Source organism: Chlorocebus sabaeus, chromosome 21, assembly GCF_047675955.1.
Source record: "Chlorocebus sabaeus isolate Y175 chromosome 21, mChlSab1.0.hap1, whole genome shotgun sequence".
Classification (NCBI taxonomy): domain Eukaryota; kingdom Metazoa; phylum Chordata; class Mammalia; order Primates; family Cercopithecidae; genus Chlorocebus; species Chlorocebus sabaeus.
This window is the reverse complement of record NC_132924.1, coordinates 45,451,292-45,473,233: the sequence shown is the minus strand read 5'-3', so window position 1 is coordinate 45,473,233 and position 21,942 is coordinate 45,451,292. Positions and strand designations below refer to the sequence as shown.

The following is a 21,942-nucleotide window of genomic DNA, read 5'->3' as shown; positions in this document are numbered from 1 at the left end:
CCAAATGTTTATCTGTATCCATATCTATATCTCCTCTTTGGTGTTTCTCCATAGAACTTACACTGGCATTCTAAGCATTCTTCACCAGATAACTCATAATTCCCAGGTCCTCATCATAGGATTCATCAATCAACCAACACTTCCTACCAATTTCCCGAACGTATCTAAAAAATAAAATACATGTTCCCCTGCCTGTAGTATGATCTAATTCTCCAACAAGGTCCACCTCGAGTACCATCTGTTTTAATAACTATAGCCTGTGTTTTAGATATATTTTGGTTTGTGTGTAGGTTGGTTAGGAGAAGGAATGCACAGGTGACAATCACCAAGGAGACTTTCAAAACTACAAAAATTCCTATTTCGAATACATAAAAGTATCTCTCTCAAACATATATCAACACACACCCAGCATTCTCCTTCTACTCAAGTAGAAATCAGTGCATTATTGAATCTGAGTATTCCTGAGGAAAGGCTTTACAGTATAGGGTTTCAGGAAAAAAAAAAAAAAAAGAAAGAAAAGAAATCTATATGTCATACAACCCTTATAAGTTTATTCAGAGTTGATACCCATGCCTTAGGCACCAAGAGAGCCATGCCAGTTCCTTATAGCCAATAATCATTTCAATAGTCAGCAGATGCATTATGATTATTTAGTGCTCATGTCATACTATATATTTTTAATACTGACCTTGCTTTTTATTGTGGTAGATACTTTTATATATTTTACCTAATGATTACAATAAAGCAGTATGAATTATTTTTCCCATTTTATAGATCAATAAAAGGTGTCTATAAAGCAAGAAAATTGCCCAAGTTCACAGGCATAAAATTGTCAACTTTAAGATTTCCAGCAGAAATCTATGTGAAGTTAGTATCCTGAAAGATTTCTTTCCTCTAACACTGTTTTATGTTTTGATTTTACTTTGATTATAGTTTCTACATTACAGTACATTTTTTGTCTTTCTCTTCCACAAGATCACAAACTCCTGAACTCCAGCTTATGATTTCTCAGTATCATCCCAAGCTTTGGAACACAGTACCAACAAGAAGATATTCAAGACTTATTTTCCAGGCTCTGTGCTAGGATCATGACTAACACACATTGTTACGGGTTGAACTGTGTTTCTCCCACAATTAGCACGTTGGATTCCTACCCACCAGTATACCTCAGAATGTGACTTTATTTGGAGATGTGGTCTTTAGGGAGATGATTAAACTAAGATGAGGTCATTAGGGTGGGCCCTTATAGGCAAAAGAAGTATTGGCTGGGCACAGTGGCACGTAGTGGCTCACACCTGTAATCCCAGCACTTTGGAAGGCCAAAGCAAGTGGATTGCTTGAGGTCAGAAGTTCAAGACCAGCCTGGTCAACATGGCAAAACCCTGTCTCTACTAAATATATAGAAATTAGCTGACCGTGTGGGTGTGCGCCATTAATTCCAGCTACTTGAGAGACTGAGGCATGAGAATCTCTTGAACCTGGAAAGCAGAGGTTGCAGTGAGCCAAGATCGTACCACTGTACTCCAGCCTGGGTGGGAAAAAAAAAAAAAAGAAAGAAGAAAAGAAAAGAAATACGTACACACACATCTACAGAGAGAAGACTATGTATAGACAAATGATGAAGAAACCACCTGCAAGGCAAGGAGAGAGGCTTTAGAAGAAATGAAACCTACCAAAACCTTGATCTCAGACTTCTAGCACATAAAGTTGTGAAAAAATAAATTTTGGTTGTTTAAGCCACCCAGACTTGGTACTTTGTTACGGCAGCACACGTAAACTAACATACACATTTCCTTACATCAATTTGAATAAAAATTGATGTTAAAGACTGTTTAAAAAGGAAGAGAGAGGTAGAGATCAAGAAATTATCAGTGGATTCTTATTTTAGAGAAATAAAAAATACAACCTTTTTTCTTTCAAGCCAGTAACAACCATCAATAAGTCAAGCTAAAATATTTAAATATATATATTCTAAAAAAATAAAATAAGCCTTAAAAAATACCTTTAACATAGTGTAATTCCAACTTTATTAGGATGTAACATAACAAGCTGATGATGCACCCCAAGGAACTACAACAACAAAAACCCAAAATTTGTAGAAGGAAAGAAATATCAGAACTAAACAAAATAAAGACTAAAAACACATTATAGGCTGGGCACAGTGGCTCACGCCTGTAATCCCAGCATTTTGGGAGGCCAAGGTGGGTGGATCACCTGAAGTCAGGAGTTTGAGGCCAGCTTGGCCAACATGGTGAGACCCCCATCTCTGCTAAAATTATAAAAATTAGCCAGGTGTGGTGGTACATGCCTGTAATCCCAGCTACTCAGGAGGCTGAGATAGGAAAATTGTTTCAACCTGTGAGGCAGAGGTTACAGTGTGCTGATATCACACCACTGCACTCCAGTCTGGGCGACAGAGTAAGACTCTGCCAAAAAAAAAAAAAAAAAAAATCCCCCAAAACGAAAGACAAAAACAAAAAAAAATACAAAGATCAACAAAAGAAGTTTGATTGTAAACCACCCAAAAATAATAATCATCTTCAATAAACTACTACACAAAAAAAGAACCACCAAATAAAGAGACATTATAACTGACACTACAGAAATACAGAGGATCATGAGAAATTATTATGAACAACAATATGCTGATAAATTGGAACACTCAGAGGAAGCTGATGAATTCCAGGACACATACAACCTACCAAGATTGAAAGAGGAGGAAATAGGAAAACTTAACAGACCAATAATTATTAATGAGATTAAATCCGTAATGAAAAGTCTCTCAAGTACAAAAAACGCAAGACCAGATAGATTCACTGCTGAGCTCTACCAAACATATCAAGGAGAACTGATACTAATCCTCCTCAAACTATTTCAAGAAATTGAAGAGGAGGAAATTCTTCCTACCTCATTCTTGGAGGCAAGCATCACCCTGATACCAAAACCAGACAAGAATACAACATAAAAATAAAACTACAGGCCAATATCCCTGATAATTTTTTTTTTTTGGTTTGTTTTTGTTTTTGTTTTTTTTGAGATAGTCTCGCTCTGTTGCCCAGGCTGGAGTACAATGGCAGAATCTTAGCTCACTGCAACCTCCGCCTCCTGGGTTCACACCATTCTCCTGCCTCAGCCTCCCGAGTAGCTGGGACTACAGGCGCCCACCACCACTCCTGGCTATTTTTTGTAATTTTAGTAGAGACAGGGTTTCACCTTGTTAGCCAGAATGGTCTCGATCTCCTGACCTCATGATCTGCCCGCCTTGGCCACCCAAAGTGCTGTTATTACAGGTGTGAGCCACTGCGCTGAGTCACACAAAACTGCTGAAGAAAATATTAGCAAACCAAATCTAGCAGCATATCAAAAGATAATACACCACAGTCAATGGGATTTATCCCAGGGATGCAAGATGGTTCAACATACACAAATCCATAAATGTGATATACCACTATCAACAGAATAAAGGCCAAAGACCATATGATCCTCTTAATAGACATAAAAAAAGCATTTGATAAAATTCAGCATTCCTTTTTCACGAAAGCTCTCAACAAATTAGGTAGAGAGACATACTTCAACACAATAAAAGCTATATGCGATAAACCCACAGCTAACATTATACTGAATGAAGAAAAGCTGAAAGCCTTTCCTTTAAGAAACAGAGGACAAGAAGTGGATGCCCACTTTCTCTACTCCTATTCACCACAGTACTGAAAGTCCTAGCCAGAACAATCAGAGAAGAGAAAGAAATAAAAGTCATCCAAATTGGCAAAGAAATTAAATTGTTGTTCTATCATAGATGACATGATCTTATATTTAGAAAAACCTATGACTCCAACAAAAAACTCTTAGAACTGATATTTATTAAGGTTGTAGGAAACAAAATTCAACATACAAAAATCAGTCGTATTTTCATATACAAATAACCAGCTGAAAAAGAAATCAGGAAAGTAATCCCTTTTATAATAGCTACAAAAAGTAAAATAAAATACCCAGGAGGCAAAGACCTCTACAACAAAAATTACAAAACACTAATGAAAGAAATTGAAGAGGACATTAAAAAATGGAAAGACATCCATGCTCATGAATCAAAATAATATTGTCAAAATGACCATACTATATCCAAAGCAATCTACAGATTCAACGCAATCCCTATCAAAATACAAATTATATTCTTCACAGAAATAGGAAAAAAAAAATCCTGAAATGTGTATGGAACCACAATAGATCCCAAATAGCCAAAGCAATCCTGAAAAAAAAGAACAAAGCTAGATGCATCATACTACCTGACTTCAAAATACACCAAAGCTACAGCAACTAAAACAATACAGCATTAGTTTAAAAACAGACACAGAAGACAATACAATGAAATAGAGAACCAAGAAATAAATCCACATATTTACAGTCAACTGATTTTCAACAAAGGTACCAGGAATCACAAAATCAACCTAAGCATCTACTAATGGATATGTATGGGGAAAAGGACATACTTTTGACAAATGGTGCTGGGAAAACTGGACATCCACATGCAGAAGAAAGAAACTAGACTCCTATCTCTCATCATATACAAAAATAAACTCAAAATAGGTTAAAGACATAAATGTAAGATGCAAAACTATAAAAATAACTCGAAGAAAGAAGAGGAAATGCTCAGGACATTGGTGTCAAAAAAGATTTTATGGCTAAGATTCCAAAAGCACAAACAAGAACAAAAATAGAGAAATGGTACTTACTAAAGGAAAAAGTTTCTGCACAGCAAAGAAAATCAACAGAGTAAGGAGACAATCTATTGAATGGGAGAAGATATTTGCAAACTTTCATCCAACAAGGGACTAATATTTAGCATATACAAGGAACTCAACAGCAAAAAAACAAGTAATCCCATTAATAAGTAGGCAAAGGACACGAATAGGCATTTCTTAAAAGATGACACACGAATGGCCAACAGGTATATAAAAAAATTGTTCAACATCACTAATCCTCAGGAAAATGTAAATCAAAACCACATGAGTTATCAACTCAACCCAGTTACAGGGCTATTATCAAAAAGAAAAAAAACAACAAATGCTGCAGAGGATGCAGAAGAAAGGGAACTCTTATATACTGCTGGTGGAAATTTAAATTAGTATAATGCCTCTAGGGAAAACTATGGAGATTTCTTAAAAAACTAAAAATATAACTACTATGCTACTCAGTATATCAAAGGAATATCTGTACCCCAATGTTTATTGCAGCACTCTTCATGATAGCCAATAAACAAAATCAACCTCAGCATCTACTAATGGATGAACAAAGAAAATGTGGCATATTACACACAATGGAATACTACTCAGTCATCAAAATGAGTGAAATCCTGTCATTTGCAGTAACATGGAGAGAACTGGAAGTCATTATTTTAAGCTATATAGGCCAGGCCCAGAAAGACAAATATTGCACGTTGTCACTCACATAATGAAAGATAAAGAAAGCTTATTTATTAAAGATAAAGAAGAGAATGATGACTACCAGAAGCTAGGAAGGGTAGTGGAGAAAGAAATAAAGGGAGGTAGGGGGGTACAAACATACAGTCAGATAGAAGAAATAAGTTTTAAGGCTCAATAGCACAATATGGTGACTATCAGTAGTTAACAATATATCGCATAATTTACAATAGCTAAAAGAGAAGATGTAAAATGTCCTCAAAATAAAAAAATAAATGTTTGAGATGACTGATATTCTCAATACCCTGATTTGATCATAATACATTGTATCAAAATATCAACGCACCCATAAATATGTATAAATACATACCAATTTTTAAAAATCAGATTTTCCTGAACTTTAATGCAATAGGCACATGCATTATTTTCTCCTTACTTCCATTTGAGAATATAGATACACATACATTTACTTATTTCCATCTGGAAGTAGAAAATATTCAATTATGCACTTTATGGTAGATGAAGCATGGTGGAAATGTACTTGTTACACGCCTCCCTAATCACACAACATAATTCTCATTGACAGCTGCTTATCTAACAGAACATTAGTCATCTTGTACTAAAATCAAAGTCATACTGTCCTTCATTTGCATAGTTACATTAACCAATTATGAGTTAACAATACCCTCCAATAGTACTCCAAATCTGATGGTTATGGATATAGAACTTAAAAGTTTTGGCTGCTTCACTGGTCCACAATGTACTAGAGAAGACAATATCCTCAAATACCAAAGACAATTAGTATTTATTGAAGCACATACAATATGAATCAAGAACTTCTCAGGAGGTCAATTGTCCTTTTGTGCAGGACTTTTCAATGCTATAGCTGTGTACTATTAGGTCCAAGTAGAGGAAGTAAGAGAAGACATGGAGGCTCTTCCAAACAAAATATGTTCATCTTCCTCTACTTCTTTCAAGGAATTGATGGTAGCACAGAGGCAGAAAGAATTAGAATTCAAGCCATCTCCCCTGAAGGGTACGTTAAGAAATGCCTAGCTTGACATTCTGAATGTTCGAGTTTTGACTATATCCATCTGTCTGCCAGACTCCTTTTAAATTTTCTCAAATTTCAATCTAGTTGTAAGTGCAACAGAATTTCTTCAGGGGTCAACTCCCTGATTTAATGTTATTTGCAATCTAAAATATAGCCACTTTTCGTTCAAATACATGATTTAACAAAATGTAGTTGTATATAATGTGGTTTCATAAATTGAACATTTATTTATTCCAGTATTATTCTAACTAAAATCTCTCATAAGCAAAAGGATTTATAATGTATAAATCACAAAGTTTATAAAAGAGGGCAATCAGTAACACACATCTCTTTTAAAACTTCTTACTTTCCTTGAACATCGTATCTCTTGGTATACAGAAAGTATATTGTCCTCTATAGACAGAAAATGGATGTAATTGGGGGTCTTTTCATTTAATTTTACAAAACAGTAATATGTAAAGTTTCTTATACACACAGCTTCTGCTTTACCATATGACAGACCCATGACACATTAAGAAGCAAGGAATATGCATATGCCTGTATCAATTAACCACTCTAGTAAAAATGCTGTTTATATTTTACAGGAAACTCAGTAACAATAGAAGAAAGGCAAACACACACTGAGGTAGATCCTTAAGCAGGTAGGCAAAATATCCAGAAATCTGTCTCCAATTTTCTTGGAAACATTCAACACCATGCAATTCCTCCATCAAGCCTCATGGTCCAATGTACTGACCTCTTGAGTCAAAGTTAGGTGTGCCTCAAGAAATAAGAAACAAATATATCAAATCGAAAAGTAGCCATTTCCAAAAGATGTTTCAAGTTGTAATCCATTCAAAGTGAGAGCAGTGGTTTCCATTATCCTATTTCATTCCTTGAATCAAAAGCCAATCTTAGAGTCTGTTTTCTGCCTCACATGAAAGAATTTTAAAGTGATATTAAAGAGAATCACCACTATTGAGTCCTGATGTCTCTAAGTTTCATCAGTAAAGGATACCCAAGGTTTATCTGAACACCTTGCAATAGGAAGATATTAGAACAGGAAAAAGGAAGGCAGGCAGTAAAGAAAGGAAGAACAGCCAACAGGGCATTACTGCATTACAAATGGACAGAGACAACAAATAAAGACTTGCAAATAAACCATACATGCCCACACTGAAAGGTCAAAGTGATCTTCTGAAAAGTTAGCGTAGAAGCTAAATGAGCATGTTTCAACTGGAGGACAAATGGCACATAAGCGGATTTTTAAAAGACATTTAATATTATCAGATCTTAACCACATTTTTAAGTGAGTCACTGAATATAGGATGAAGTTTCCTAACTTAGAACTAAAAGTAAGGACCAGGCATGTGACATCTTGTCTCCTGCACGTGTTTTTAAATGTAAGCAGTACAGTCAAGCATATGACTGATTTCTAACTAAATGATAGCTTTCTTCCCCCTTCTTTCTTGTCTATTAAACTCCCTGCTCCTTAAAACTACTCCACGTGTGTCCATGTTTTTTCTAATTCAACTCAAAATGAAAAACCTGGTGTTCTCCACTCATCGGGGCTATATCAACACCATAATTTTTTTTCCTTTCAAAGTATATATTCTCTAAGTTACGTGACGGAAAAGTTAGAAGGAAAAGCAAAGTTCCAAGGTTAGTGACTCATGAGGATATTTACCAAATGTACTATTTGCTTTGAGCATAAATATCATCATTTGGGTTTTTTTGGGGTTTTTTTAATTTTAACTACCTACATCAGAGTGAAGTGTCAGTGGCTGGCTTTTGTCTGTTATCAAGTCTTATTTAGCTAGTTGCTTAATACCTCAATGTGACCTTCAAAAGTGACAGATTTACTTGTGTTTGCTTAAATTACTATTTCGCAAATTTATTTGACAACAAATTAAGGAAATGGTAAAACTAAAGCAAGTGAACTCTACTTTTCCTAATCCTGACCCAAATATTGAACTTTCCAATTTACTTTTTTTTTTTTTTACAGTAAGATTTCAAGGGGAACAAACTGCTCTTAAATCCTGTTGCAGACTTCCTGCTTTTACTAATTAAAGCTTGACGCAAATGTTCTTACAGATTCACAAAAAAATACAGTCACAGTATTCTTTGAGAGTGAAGAACAAAAAAATATTATGTATAAAGAAGTTATGGTGGTATTGTGAAAATTTGGAAAATGAAGTGTCATACTCAAAGCCAGAAACATCAAATATTGGGGTTACTATATAAATAATCTTAGCTGTCACTCTGCATTGTCCAAAACACATGACTAATCACATAAATGGTGTTATCCCTGGGTATTTAACAAGAAAAAGCCTGTTGAGAACATACTGCAGATGCGGAATGTTGTCTGGTCACAGATGTGGAAAACCTGATTTAAAGTTCCTCATCTTTCCAACTTGATCCAAGGGATTCAAAAACAAACAATCTTACACTTCAAATGTCATGATTTTAAGTAAAAAAGTTAAAGGATCACTAAGAAATCAAGGGACTAGTTTCTGCATATGCATAAAACACACTCCCACAGAGTCTTCCTAGTTCTCAGCAATTCTGAACCAAAGGTATTCTCATGTCATTTTATTCCTTGCCATCAATGCCAATTAAAAGTATATTTAGCTACTTTCAGTGTATAAACATAAAAGAATTTAACTGCTCTTCTATCAGTATAGTTTTTCAAAAACAAATAAACAAAATATGGCATGAGGATAACTTGACAGTTGCTAAGTACTTATTGAAAGAAATCTACCGGTATCACTTATCTGAATAGGATGTAGGTTTCTGAACCAATAAGACGCTATATTTCAGAGAAATCAACTTCCTTAAAATACCTAACAAATGGAAAGCATTACATAATGACTGGAAAAAAGATTAACTAAAGCCAGTTAAAACCAAAAGGGATGAAATGGATTTCCAATTTTACCTAATTTCCCTCTTTTTCAACACACACCACCATATATGAAAAGAGGCACCATGAGGCAATTTTGCAGCACAAGCTTACTTGGGTTTGTACAAACATAACCAAGAAAGAATAAAATAAAACTTTAAAAGTACTCTTTAGCCACAAAATTAGATATATTAAGTAGTTGAAGAATGAAGGTAGAAAATAAATGCAATATTTTATTTAGAAATTCCACAGGGGCTTTTCTTAGAAACTCTTAGAATATTGACCTTCATATGCCAGGATATGGTCAGCATACTAAATCAAGTGTGGGTTGGAACTGTTTGTATGGCTTATGTAAATCTATATAAAGTATGTTACCACTGGCATCTGTTACCACTTTAATCATTTGGGTTCATCTGAGCATGCAGAGCAGACTTGGGTGGGCTCAACCAGCTTGGGCGACAAAACTACAATACCTCTTTGTTAAGTGGATATTTACAAACTTATCAGTCAGTACAGTGTCTTGTTGTACCAATTAATCATACTACTCCCTAGAAAATTGTTTTAAATTTCACTCACAGTAGAAGCCTGAATGAGTCAAACATTAAAGAACAACCAAATCCAACCCTCTACCTAAGAAAAGGGATTATTATGAATCCTTTGTTTTATATAGTTTTAACAAATTTTTAATTATATTTTAATAGACTCTGAAAGACAAATGAAACTACTACTTTCTATACATGTTTTTTCAAACAGTTTACTGTAAATGGAAATCCATATAAACATATTGATGCTAACATAAATTAAGCTTTAAAATTATCCAAAAACATAAGATAAAAATCAGATTTGGAGACTTTCTGTCTACTACAATTTGGAGATTTTAGTCAAAACATGCCTTGAAGTTAGCAAACCTACACCAAATACCAATGAAAGAACATTCATTTTTCTCCCAACATCAAAATTCCCATACTAAACCAAAGATGTTGACTTGAACATAAATTAAGATGGACCAAAACACACAAGCTACTTTGGTGACAAGTAAATTTTGGAGTACAAAATGTTCTTGCAAAACATGAGACATGATATTTATCCTAGAAATGTTTTCTAGCACCTGAAAACAAACTAAGTAAACAACGAAATAGTTACTTTAATAGAGTACAATTTGTTGACCAGCAATAATTGTTATTTGAGAGAAAAAACAGCTCAGGAATGACACACACACAAAAAAAACAAACAAACAAACAACAACAAAAAAAAAAACCATGAAGCACTCATCACAGAACAAAAAAAAGTTCCATCCTGGAAAGGAAATCTGTTGTCTAGATAATGAACATCAACTACCTGAATTAACAACAACAGAAAAAAAAAAAAAAAAAAAAACAATTAAACAGTACCCCAAATCATTTTAAAACAATTATTTTGATTTGGAATTTTATTATTTTTTCTGAGCATGTCTAGAAATCTGTCATTACAACATTATATGCTTTTCACACACCTGTGATGCCAGTAACAAACACTTTCTAGAAGACTGTACTATGTGCTTAGGAAAACACTGGGATAGAAAATTTTCTGCCTTACTTATAGGATCATTCTTAATCACACCAGCTGAAGGTAGAGTTTTCAACTCAGAGGAATCAGAGATAGGCAAGCTGAATTTTATAAGCCACTGATGTACTCACCCAAGAGAGAGCTCTTGAATCCAGCATCTGCTTTAGCAGGCAGCAGGAGTAGCTATGTGAATCAGAGGTACAAAATGGACATGTCCTAGAGTAGAGTCAAACTTAAGGACGATGGAGACCTGAGCTTAAATAATGGATCTTGCTCTAACTAACTGTGTGACCCAGAGGAAAGTAACCTAGGTCAGTTTTCCCACCTGCAAAATGAGAGCAATAGTATATATCTTACAGCATTATTGTAAAGAATAAGTGAGATAACATAAGGCACCTAGCATAAGTTCAATGTCCTCCAACTCTTGGTTTTAAATCTTGACAAAGAAGGATCAAAAATACTATACCACTTCTATGTTTAAAAGGAAAAAAAATGATATAGTGATAGATATTCTGGTTCCCTATAAGCATGTGTCAGGAGCAGGCAGAGTGGTAAGGCAGGAAAGAAGGGCCATAAATTCCCTTAGATTCTAGGGAAAAACTGCAGCTGCATCTGTTAGCCTATTATGCAATTCAACTCAACTAAATGTTAGGGGATGCAACATAAAAATTAGACATTCTTTCCACCTTCACTGAATCACAATGTAAAACAGGTTCATACAGCATTGCAGGCAATGCTGAAATCTAAAATTTTCTTAAAACCATAATAAACAATTGTTTTTATATAAATTTGTGGGCAAAATCAGTCCTGAACTTGAACTGGCTTAGAAGCTTTATAGCCTTTATTACTGCTTTGAGCATAAACATTTATGCATCTTAAGTTTCACCTTGTGGTGGAATCCAAAATCCCACCTTTGGGTTTGTACTGGAACTCTACCATTGGCTTTCCTGGGCCTCCAGCTTGCAGCTGGCAGATCATGAGACTTAGCCTCCATCATCACATGAGCCAATCCCTCATAATAAATCTATGTATACATCTTATCTATAGCTCTGTATATCCTACTGGTTCTGTTTCTCTAAATAACCCTGATTAATACATTAGGAAATGCCTACAGGTAAATATACAGCTCTCATAGTATGCTATATGCTATATTATATTTTGGAATTTTGGAGTTTTCTCTTTCCTATGGCCAGAGAGGCATTTCTACTATCAGAGATAGTCTTGAGTACAAGTCATAAATGGAAGGGGTAATCTCAGGTGAGCAAACAAGCATTTGCAGCTGGGAGAGCATCGTAAGACTTAAAGCTCTTAATGCAATATAGATATTACTTAGAAATAAATAACCTATAAAAGACTGAGGAGCAAGCTAGAGGAAGATGTCTGGAATTTAATGTACAAACTAATCAACCAGAGCTCCTGTTAAAATGTAGATTCTGATTGAATCAGGTGGGGGCTGAGATTCTAGTTCTCAGGTAATCACAATGCTACTGGTCTAGGGCATTCACAGAGTAGAAAGGCCCCAGAGCAGTGATCCTAGAAGTGTACCAGAGGCATCAGAATCTCCTGGGAAGTTACTAGATACACAAACCCTAAAATATACAGAAACTAAAATTTTGTTGACCTAAATGAGTTGTGTAAATACCTTCCCTAAGAATAAAAGTAGAACATGTTTTAAATACTTTAAATAATTTAAAAATGAAATACTTTAAATACTTTAAAAATGAAAGTAGCAGACCAGAACCTATTACATAAATAAAAGCCATTTCTGCAAACAATTTCCAAAGTCATAGCTCCTGCAATAACACTTGCAGTATAGGTTTTTACATTTTAAGAAGCCTCTGATAATATGTAGGCCAATTATTACAATTATATTTCTCAGTTGAACTACTAATTGTTAACAACAACAAAAAAATCATTTCTATTTTTCCTACGTAGTACATGCAAAGCTCTGTGAAGAAACCAAACTGAGTTTTATATTTCCTTGTACTGAGGACATGACAACCACATCATGGTTCAGCTGACTTTTCCAGAGTAATGTTTACGCACTGCTTGGTTGATACGTAAATATATGTCAACATTTTGATTTATAGCTATAAATGATCTGTTTACATACACACAAACAGATTCATAAGTTATAGTACATTAATAGTTTAAAACAAAATATCCTTGAAGGACAAAGACCTTCAGGGCAAATCACAAATACATTGTCATGATCGGAGAAAAGATTTTCATTTTCTGAATGTGAAGTCCTTAGATGGTTAAATAGGGTTTCCAAAAATTGTTTAATAAATTGATGCACTCAGAATGCACATTCAGTACATTTTTTAACTTCAAAAAAGTTTAAATTTAGAAGTTCACCTCTCAATGAAAATCTGAGCATGTAGCTCTAGCCATAATCTGTTTTCAAAGAAATCAGTTACTAACACACTGTAAAGCAACACGTGTATTTCAGGATTGGGGTGAACATCTCTGATTTTGCTAGGAGTCCATATTTTAAAATAGTGGTTCTCTATTAGTGGAAATGTGTGTGTGTTTTTCCCCCCCGCCAGGGAACATTTGGCAATATCAGGAAACATCTTTGACTGTCAAAACCAGGGGAAGGGGAGTGAGGGATGGGTACTCCTGGCAGCTTCTGAGCAGAGGCCAGGCATGCTGCTAAACCACTTGTAATGCACAGAATAGTCCACACAGCTTAGAATTTTCCAGACTAAAATGCCAAGATAGTGCCAAGACTGAGAAAGCTGACTTAAATAACAGGCTACGAAAATACAGAAAGACTGTCCCTAGTGCATCTTAACTACATTCCTTGCACAGTGTTAAGCAAAATAACAAATACTTGTTGCTTATTAAATCAACTACCTCTATTTAGCTGGGATCTTTGAGTCAGAGATGAAAAAGAACTAAAAAAGAGTTACCACACCTAAGATATCTACGATTACAAAATTGCAGTCATTGTCAGAACCCAAAAGAAACTTTAAAAATCACCCTGTCCAGCCTAATTTCTCCATTTAGGAAAAATAATGTTTCTCACATAGAAGATGCTGTCTAATGTACTGATACGACATTGTTAATGGGAGAGGGCAGGCCTCTTCATAGTAAAAATGAAGTGAGATCTTTACAAAATTATTAAAATCAGGTTTTGCTATTTTCCTTCTAATAGTATCAATGTCCCATACTTCCCTCAAGTTAATAAAGTATTTCCTTTATAAAAATTAAAATCAATGTGGTATCATAATAACTGCTATTTCACTAGCATGAAACAACATAAAATGTAATTATTTTCAAAAAACATATCAGAGACCTTAGTGGCCTACAGGTTTTTCTGCTTTCAAGATTGCTGGGATTTAAACTGTCATGAGAAATTCCAAACTGGCTTACATTTTTGAAACACAGGAACTGACAGTCATAAGGCCAAACATACCCTTAATAATCGATTCAGCCGCATACAGATCTCGTTTGTAGGTCACCTAAAGGACAGATAAACTTCATTAGACTTAACAGAGCAGGAAGGAATGTGCAGGCAATAAAATAATGCCCCCAGGGAAATTCTTGATTTTTCAGAAGCTATAAACATGTAATACTGACATTTTCTCGATTAGAAAAGCATCAGCAAATTCACATAAAATATATTCTATTTCTACAAATGGCTGATTTGTTTTTAAATCTTTGAATAAATTAAGATATCATGTGGCAGTGGTTACTGAAATCTTAATGTAACTCAACTATTATACTTAAAGAAAATGTGGCAGCATTTAAACAACAGTGTTAACATGACTGCATAAAAATTAGGCTTTATACTAGGAAAAAAAAAGGGGCAGAAGTCTCCATATAACAAAAAAAGTCACCAATTTGCATTATTAGCTGAAATAATTCTGAAAGGTCAATTTATGTTAAGAGGGACTTTCTTCTGAATTACGTATATCTGTATAGACCTAGGTAAGATTCACCTTGTAAGATTTTTATTAAAATGTCAATAAAATAAAAAGAACCTATAGGGTACCACTATGTGCCTAAGAACAATGATGATCTTTCCTTAAAAATATGCAGCCTCCTCCTAATTGTAATCTGTTCCTTGTAATGTATGTGTCTGTCCTATGGCAGATACTTCACAGACCCCCACCCAGTGAGCTCAGGTACAGAACATGTAAGTGCACTGTGTTGCAGAATTCTATATCACAGAGCTGAAATACACAGTAAATAAAGACACAGTATTAATAAGCTTTTATAAGGTCCTAGAAACTGCACTCAAGTACCTAGGTATTTATGATGCAAGTGTTCTAAAAACCCATTTTGAGAAATTCCCACCATATTATTACCTCACCATGCCTAAACTCAGCTGAAATAGCACACAGAAGCAGAATCAAACAAAATAGAGAAAAACTGAGCTGAACTAGGTGAGTGCCAGGTGTTGGGTTGGAATTTCACCTGTACAGGTGAAAGGTACAGAACCTTTCCTCTTCTTCAGGTGGCCCCTGAGGCTCTAGTGAGCACAGTCTGAAAACCAGCAAATTAGAGGATTGAAGTTCTTTGTCATCACTACAGGACTGATTTTTTTAAGTAATTTTTCATTATAGAGTATTGTGCAAGGTCAAAGGAAGACTACTGATTATGCTAACAGAACAAGAGGAACTTTAATACTCATTATCAGGCTGCTGGTTTTTTTAATTAAAATAAGGACAAACCATATTGTAAAAGTTAGACGGAAAAAATGAATAACCCATCAATTGAGAATTACCACATTTTCCAATCATACCGCTTTTGAAGTATGTTAGTTATGTAGGAAAAAAATAAGGCTAAAAGTACATCAAAAGTCACTGGTTTGGGTTGGCATGTGTTGTTTAAAAGATACTATATAGCATTTCACATTTTAATAGATTGGCTGAATTGCTTGAACAACTTTTTATCTATGTTACCCAGTTAGCTGCTACTTTATTTCTGGATGGTAAGGTATAGTTTTGGTCCAGGATTTACCTGCCAGGATAAAGGAATAGCAGAGGAATCTATTTTGGATAGAAGTGCAGTAACCCACTTCACTAAACAAAGTTTCTGTACAAATCTAGTAGTTAGCTAATCCGGAGGATAAACACTCCAATCTCATAGACACGGTAAGGTAATAATATGGTGTGAATTTCTCATTCCTATCACGTCTACATGTTGTTCTTTCTGTGTTGAGACATAAAATGGTTAAAAAAAAATCAGACACAGCCAGTTGGCCACTATCTTCAATAACTTAAGATGACACATAATGTTCTCCCATCTTACCCTTCACAATAAATAGGCAAAACCTACATTTCAAAGATAACAGAATGTTTATTAGGTATAGATTTTTCAGAACTTATTTCCTTACCAATCACATATGTGTAGAAAATATTCTTTTCTGGACACCTATATAAAATGCTGGATAACTATATAAAAATATCTGAAGAGAAACAATTTCACCATATTGTGTTTTTGAAGTTACAAAAACCAAATAGAGACTATTTTGTTTCTTTTGTTTTTAAACAGATGCTGAAATACTTGGACCTAAAAAAAAAAAAGTGTATTCCCCAACAAAACGAATCCTCAAAAGTCATTCATTCCAATAATATTATGATTATACAAAAACTTCAGAAACTCCTAAAAGAACACATTCAGACAGACAATGGAACACAGTGGTTAAATTTCTTCAGTAACCTTGTATGGCTTAAAGACAGTTTTGACATTTAGAAACAAGACGTCTGTTCAATTAAGCCTGTACAGTGTAGTAAGAGACCAAGCTAATTAAAAGTATATGGGGTCAAAAATATGGTACAACTCTAAATTAAAGGGACTCAAGTTGTTATGCAGACTAGATGAAATCTCATCAAAATAAGAGTGTTTACTTGGGCCTGTCAAAGCAAGATTACTCCAAGGAAGCATGACAGCTGATCCCTACTCCCAGAACCAGTTCTGTACTCCTCAGTGCTCATCACCCTGCGGGGCAGTGGGGTACTGTGGTCATTTTCTACCCTGCATGGTATTTGAAAGAAAAAAATACTGATATTATCTCCAGACCCCAGAAGAGCTAGCACAGGAAGGTGACATCAGGCCAGAATGTTTACTTTTTACTTTTACCAAAACATATTTATAAAATACAAAATACAGACCAGCTTGGCCAACACAGTGAGACCCCGTCTCTACTAAAAACCCAAAAATCAGCCATGCATGGTGGCATGCACCTATAGTCCTAGCTATTCAGGAGGCTGAGGCAGAAGAATCACTTGAACCCAGGAGGCAGAGGTTGCAGCGAGATCTTGCCACTGCACTCCAGCCTGGGTGACAGAGCAAGACTCCATCTCAAAAACATAAATTAATTAAATAAAATAAAATACAAAATAATCCTCCTGGGACTTCTGATAGCAACTGAAATTCTACTACTGAAATTCTAGTACCACATGCATTCCTCAGAAATTTCAAGTCACTCTCTAAACCAGTGCGAAGTGAACTCCCTGACTTTTGACGGAAAGGGAAGGTATATTGCTCTGTGTTTCAGAATCCTCCTTTGCCTTATGCTGTTCAATGGTAATAAAATGCCTCCACTATGTCCAAATGTGTATTTTACTGTCAGATTTTGAATCATGTTTCAAGTACATGGCCATGCCATCTGAGTCCAGCATCTTTGGAGATAGTGTAGAATTAGGACACTAATTTCAAAGCATAAACTCCACTGTTGTGTAAAACAAATACTCTCGTCATACAAAATAAGATTACAAAATTAAAGTAAAAGCCTAATGACAAATCTTACAATGTTATCAAAAGGGGTTAAATAATCAGCTATGAAAATACCAAAAAGAGAAATCAAAGATGAGACAAGAGGCAGAAAGAGAAAATAGGGACACTGAAAAAAACCTGCAATATTTGCATTCTAGTATCACCTCACTTAACAGGAAAAAAAAATGTGATACTAAAAAACAAACAATCCAAAAACCCTCATAACGTCTATCTGTAAGACATTTTCCCCAATCCAGAGCATGACAGGCCTTTTAGGGTCCAAGCTCCCTTTGAAGCACGGCATTATTCCAATCTCATTCATAAGAGTAAAGTTCCCTACTTCCGTTCCATGTCGAAAGTGATGCTATGATGCTCATTTCTAGGGGACCTCGCCCTTTCGGCATGTGTTTCCCAGGCCTGCTACAGTGAATTACTACAAATTGGCAGGCTTCAAACAACAGAAATTTGGCTGGGCGTGGTGGCTCACGCCTGTAACCCCAGCACTTCGGGAGGCTGAGATGGGTGGATCACAAGGTCAGGAGATCAAGACCATCCTGGCCAACATGGTGAAACCCCGTCTCTACTAAAAATACAAAAATTAGCTAGGCATGGTGGTGCGCACCTGTAGTCCCAGCTACGTGGGAGGCTGAGGCAAGGGAATCACTTGAACCAAAGAGTGAGAGGTTGCAGTGAGCCAAGATTGTGCCACTGCACTCCAGCCTGGTTACAGAGCAAGACTCAGTCTAAAAACAAACAAACAAACAAACAAAAAACAGAAATATTTCTATTCTCTCACGGTCTGGAGATTAGACATCTCAAATCAAGATACAAGTAGGATCCTCTGAAGGCTTTTGGGAAGAATCCTTTCTAGCCTCTTCCTAGCTTCCAGTGATGGCTGGCAACCCCTGGCTTGCAGATGCATCACTCCAATATCCACCTCCATCATCACATGGCCTTCTCCCTGTATCTGTGTCTCTTCTATTCTTGTACAGATATTAGTCATGTTGGCTTTAGGGCCTACACTACTCCAGCAGGACCTCATGTTAACTTGATTATATCTGCAAAGACACTATTTCAAAATAAGGTCACATTCACAGGTGCCACAGATTAGGACTTGAACATACCTTTTCAGGGGACAGTTGAACGCATAACAACATCCCTAAAAAGGGACTCACCAGTGGAACCAAGAGAACCACTGTGTGGAAAGGCCAATCAGGTTAGCCTGCACTAATATTTGTTGCACATAAAAGGGGAGCAGAGCATCAAGACATACCTGAGGACTAACACTCTCGCTGGAGAGAACAGAGAAATATGAACACCTCACCAAAAAGAAAACACTGAAGACGGAATGTAACATTCAGAGAGCAATGTGCTGCTTCCCTTTCATTCATAGATCTCAATAGTGCTTTACAAACGTGATGAAGCCTCTGAACATGCACAAGAGGTAAATAATCATAGCCCCAAAGATGTCAAAAGTGAGACGAGGGATTATTGACATGTTAGTAGCAATAAAACGCCTTAGAGTTTTCACATTTTTTCTTGGTCTTCAAATTAGGCCTGCCAGACAGCCAAAGGAGTTCCAAAGAAATGTGGGTCAGGATCTTTAAGGAAGCATCTAATTGGTAATTGCCAAAAATCCTCATAATTAATATCACTGAGCCATATATAGAAAAGGATGAATAAAACGTTTGCCTGCTGGGTTGTCATCAACCCAGCAGGCAGGCATTTTAGGTTGTCCTTAAATGAAGAGTAATACTGCACGAATTTTCTCTACTGCAGAAATTTTCTCTACCAGGCAATAATTCAAACATGTCAATATTTTGGAGTCTTAGAATTCAACATTTTAAATATTTAAGATTATCCTGAGACAATCTTAGCATGCAGTGAGGCTGATCACGTTGTTGTGCAAAATAACTGATCAACTTATAGGGCTTTCTGTTTTAAAAATCAGTAAGGAAATATGCTTATAGACTCAATTAGAATGAATCTTTACTAATCAGATTTGGATGGATGTTTCATAAAGATTTCCAAAGACTACAAGCAATATTTCAAAAGCAGCAGTATGTATTTCAAGATTATGAAATAATCTTTTTTTTTTTCTTTTCTTCTGATATATATTTTTTTAATTTATTTATTATTATTATACTTTAAGTTGTAGGGTACATGTGCATAACGTGCAGGTTTGTTACATATGTATACTTGTGCCATGTTGGTGTGCTGCACCCATCAACTCGTCATTTACATCAGGTATAACTCCCAATGCAATCCCTCCCCCCTCCCCCCTCCCCCCTCCCCATGATAGGCCCCGGTGTGTGATGTTCCCCTTCCCGAGTCCAAGTGATCTCATTGTTCAGTTCCCACCTATGAGTGAGAACATGCGGTGTTTGGTTTTCTGTTCTTGTGATAGTTTGCTAAGAATGATGGTTTCCAGCTGCATCTATGTCCCTACAAAGGACACAAACTCATCCTTTTTTATGGCTGCATAGTATTCCATGGTGTATATGTGCCACATTTTCTTAATCCAATCTGTCACTGATGGACATTTGGGTTGATTCCAAGTCTTTGCTATTGTGAATAGTGCTGCAATAAACATACGTGTGCATGTGTCTTTATAGCAGCATAATTTATAATCCTTTGGGTATATACCCAGTAATGGGATGGCTGGGTCATATGGTACATCTAGTTCTAGATCCTTGAGGAATCGCCATACTGTTTTCCATAATGGTTGAACTAGTTTACAATCCCACCAACAGTGTAAAAGTGTTCCTATTTCTCCACATCCTCTCCAGCACCTGCTGTTTCCTGACTTTTGAATGATCGCCATTCTAACTGGTGTGAGATGGTATCTCATTGTGGTTTTGATTTGCATTTCTCTGATGGCCAGTGATGATGAGCATTTTTTCATGTGTCTGTTGGCTGTATGAATGTCTTCTTTTGAGAACTGTCTGTTCATATCCTTTGCCCACTTTTGGATGGGGTTGTTTGTGTTTTTCTTGTAAATTTGTTTGAGTTATTTGTAGGTTCTGGATATTAGCCCTTTGTCAGATGAGTAGATTGCAAAAATTTTCTCCCATTCTGTAGGTTGCCTGCTCACTCTGATGGTAGTTTCTTTTGCTGTGCAGAAGCTCTTTAGTTTAATGAGATCCCATTTGTCAATTTTGGCTTTTGCTGCCGTTGCTTTTGGTGTTTTAGACATGAAGTCTTTGCCCATGCCTATGTCCTGAATGGTACTACCTAGGTTTTCCTCTAGGATTTTTATGGTATTAGGTCTAACATTTAAGTCTCTAATCCATCTTGAATTAATTTTCGTATAAGGAGCAAGGAAAGATCCAGTTTCAGCTTTCTACTTATGGCTAGCCAATTTTCCCAGTACCATTTATTAAATAGGGAATCCTTTCCCCATTTCTTGTTTCTCTCAGGTTTGTCAAAGATCAGATGGCTGTAGATGTGTGGTATTATTTCTGAGGACTCTGTTCTGTTCCATTGGTCTATATCTCTGTTTTGGTACCAGTACCATGCTGTTTTGGTTACTGTAGCCTTGTAGTATAGTTTGAAGTCAGGTAGCGTGATGCCTCCAGCTTTGTTCTTTTGACTTAGGATTGTCTTGGAGATGCGGGCTCTTTTTTGGTTCCATATGAACTTTAAAGCAGTTTTTTTCCAATTCTGTGAAGAAGCTCATTGGTAGCTTGATGGGGATGGCATTGAATCTATAAATTACCTTGGGCAGTATGGCCATTTTCACGATATTGATTCTTCCTATCCATGAGCATGGTATGTTCTTCCATTTGTTTGTGTCCTCTTTGATTTCACTGAGCAGTGGTTTGTAGTTCTCCTTGAAGAGGTCCTTTACATCCCTCGTAAGTTGGATTCCTAGGTATTTTATTCTCTTTGAAGCAATTGTGAATGGAAGTTCATTCCTGATTTGGCTCTCTGTTTGTCTGTTACTGGTGTATAAGAATGCTTGTGATTTTTGCACATTAATTTTGTATCCTGAGACTTTGCTGAAGTTGCGTATCAGCTTAAGGAGATTTTGGGCTGAGACAATGGGGTTTTCTAAATATACAATCATGTCATCTGGAAACAGGGACAATTTGACTTCTTCTTTTCCTAACTGAATCCCCTTGATTTCTTTCTCTTGCCTGATTGCCCTAGCCAGAACTTCCAACACTATGTTGAATAGGAGTGGTGAGAGAGGGCATCCCTGTCTTGTGCCAGTTTTCAAAGGGAATTTTTCCAGTTTTTTCCCATTCAGTATGATATTGGCTGTGGGTTTGTCATAAATAGCTCTTATTATTTTGAGGTACGTTCCATCAATACCG

At 35.9% G+C, this 21,942-nt stretch overlaps 1 protein-coding gene across 3 annotated transcripts in view; it reads right to left on the bottom strand.

Moving 5' to 3' along the window:
• The window catches only part of CRPPA (CDP-L-ribitol pyrophosphorylase A), a 330,079-nt gene that overhangs the window by 193,781 nt on the left and 114,356 nt on the right, over positions 1-21,942 (bottom strand). For all 3 annotated transcript variants that reach the window (XM_007981984.3, XM_038004687.2, XM_073009080.1), the window contains one exon: positions 14,316-14,361. In XM_007981984.3, coding sequence (XP_007980175.1) covers positions 14,316-14,361 — 46 coding nt within the window. The remainder of the gene's footprint in view (positions 1-14,315; positions 14,362-21,942) is intronic.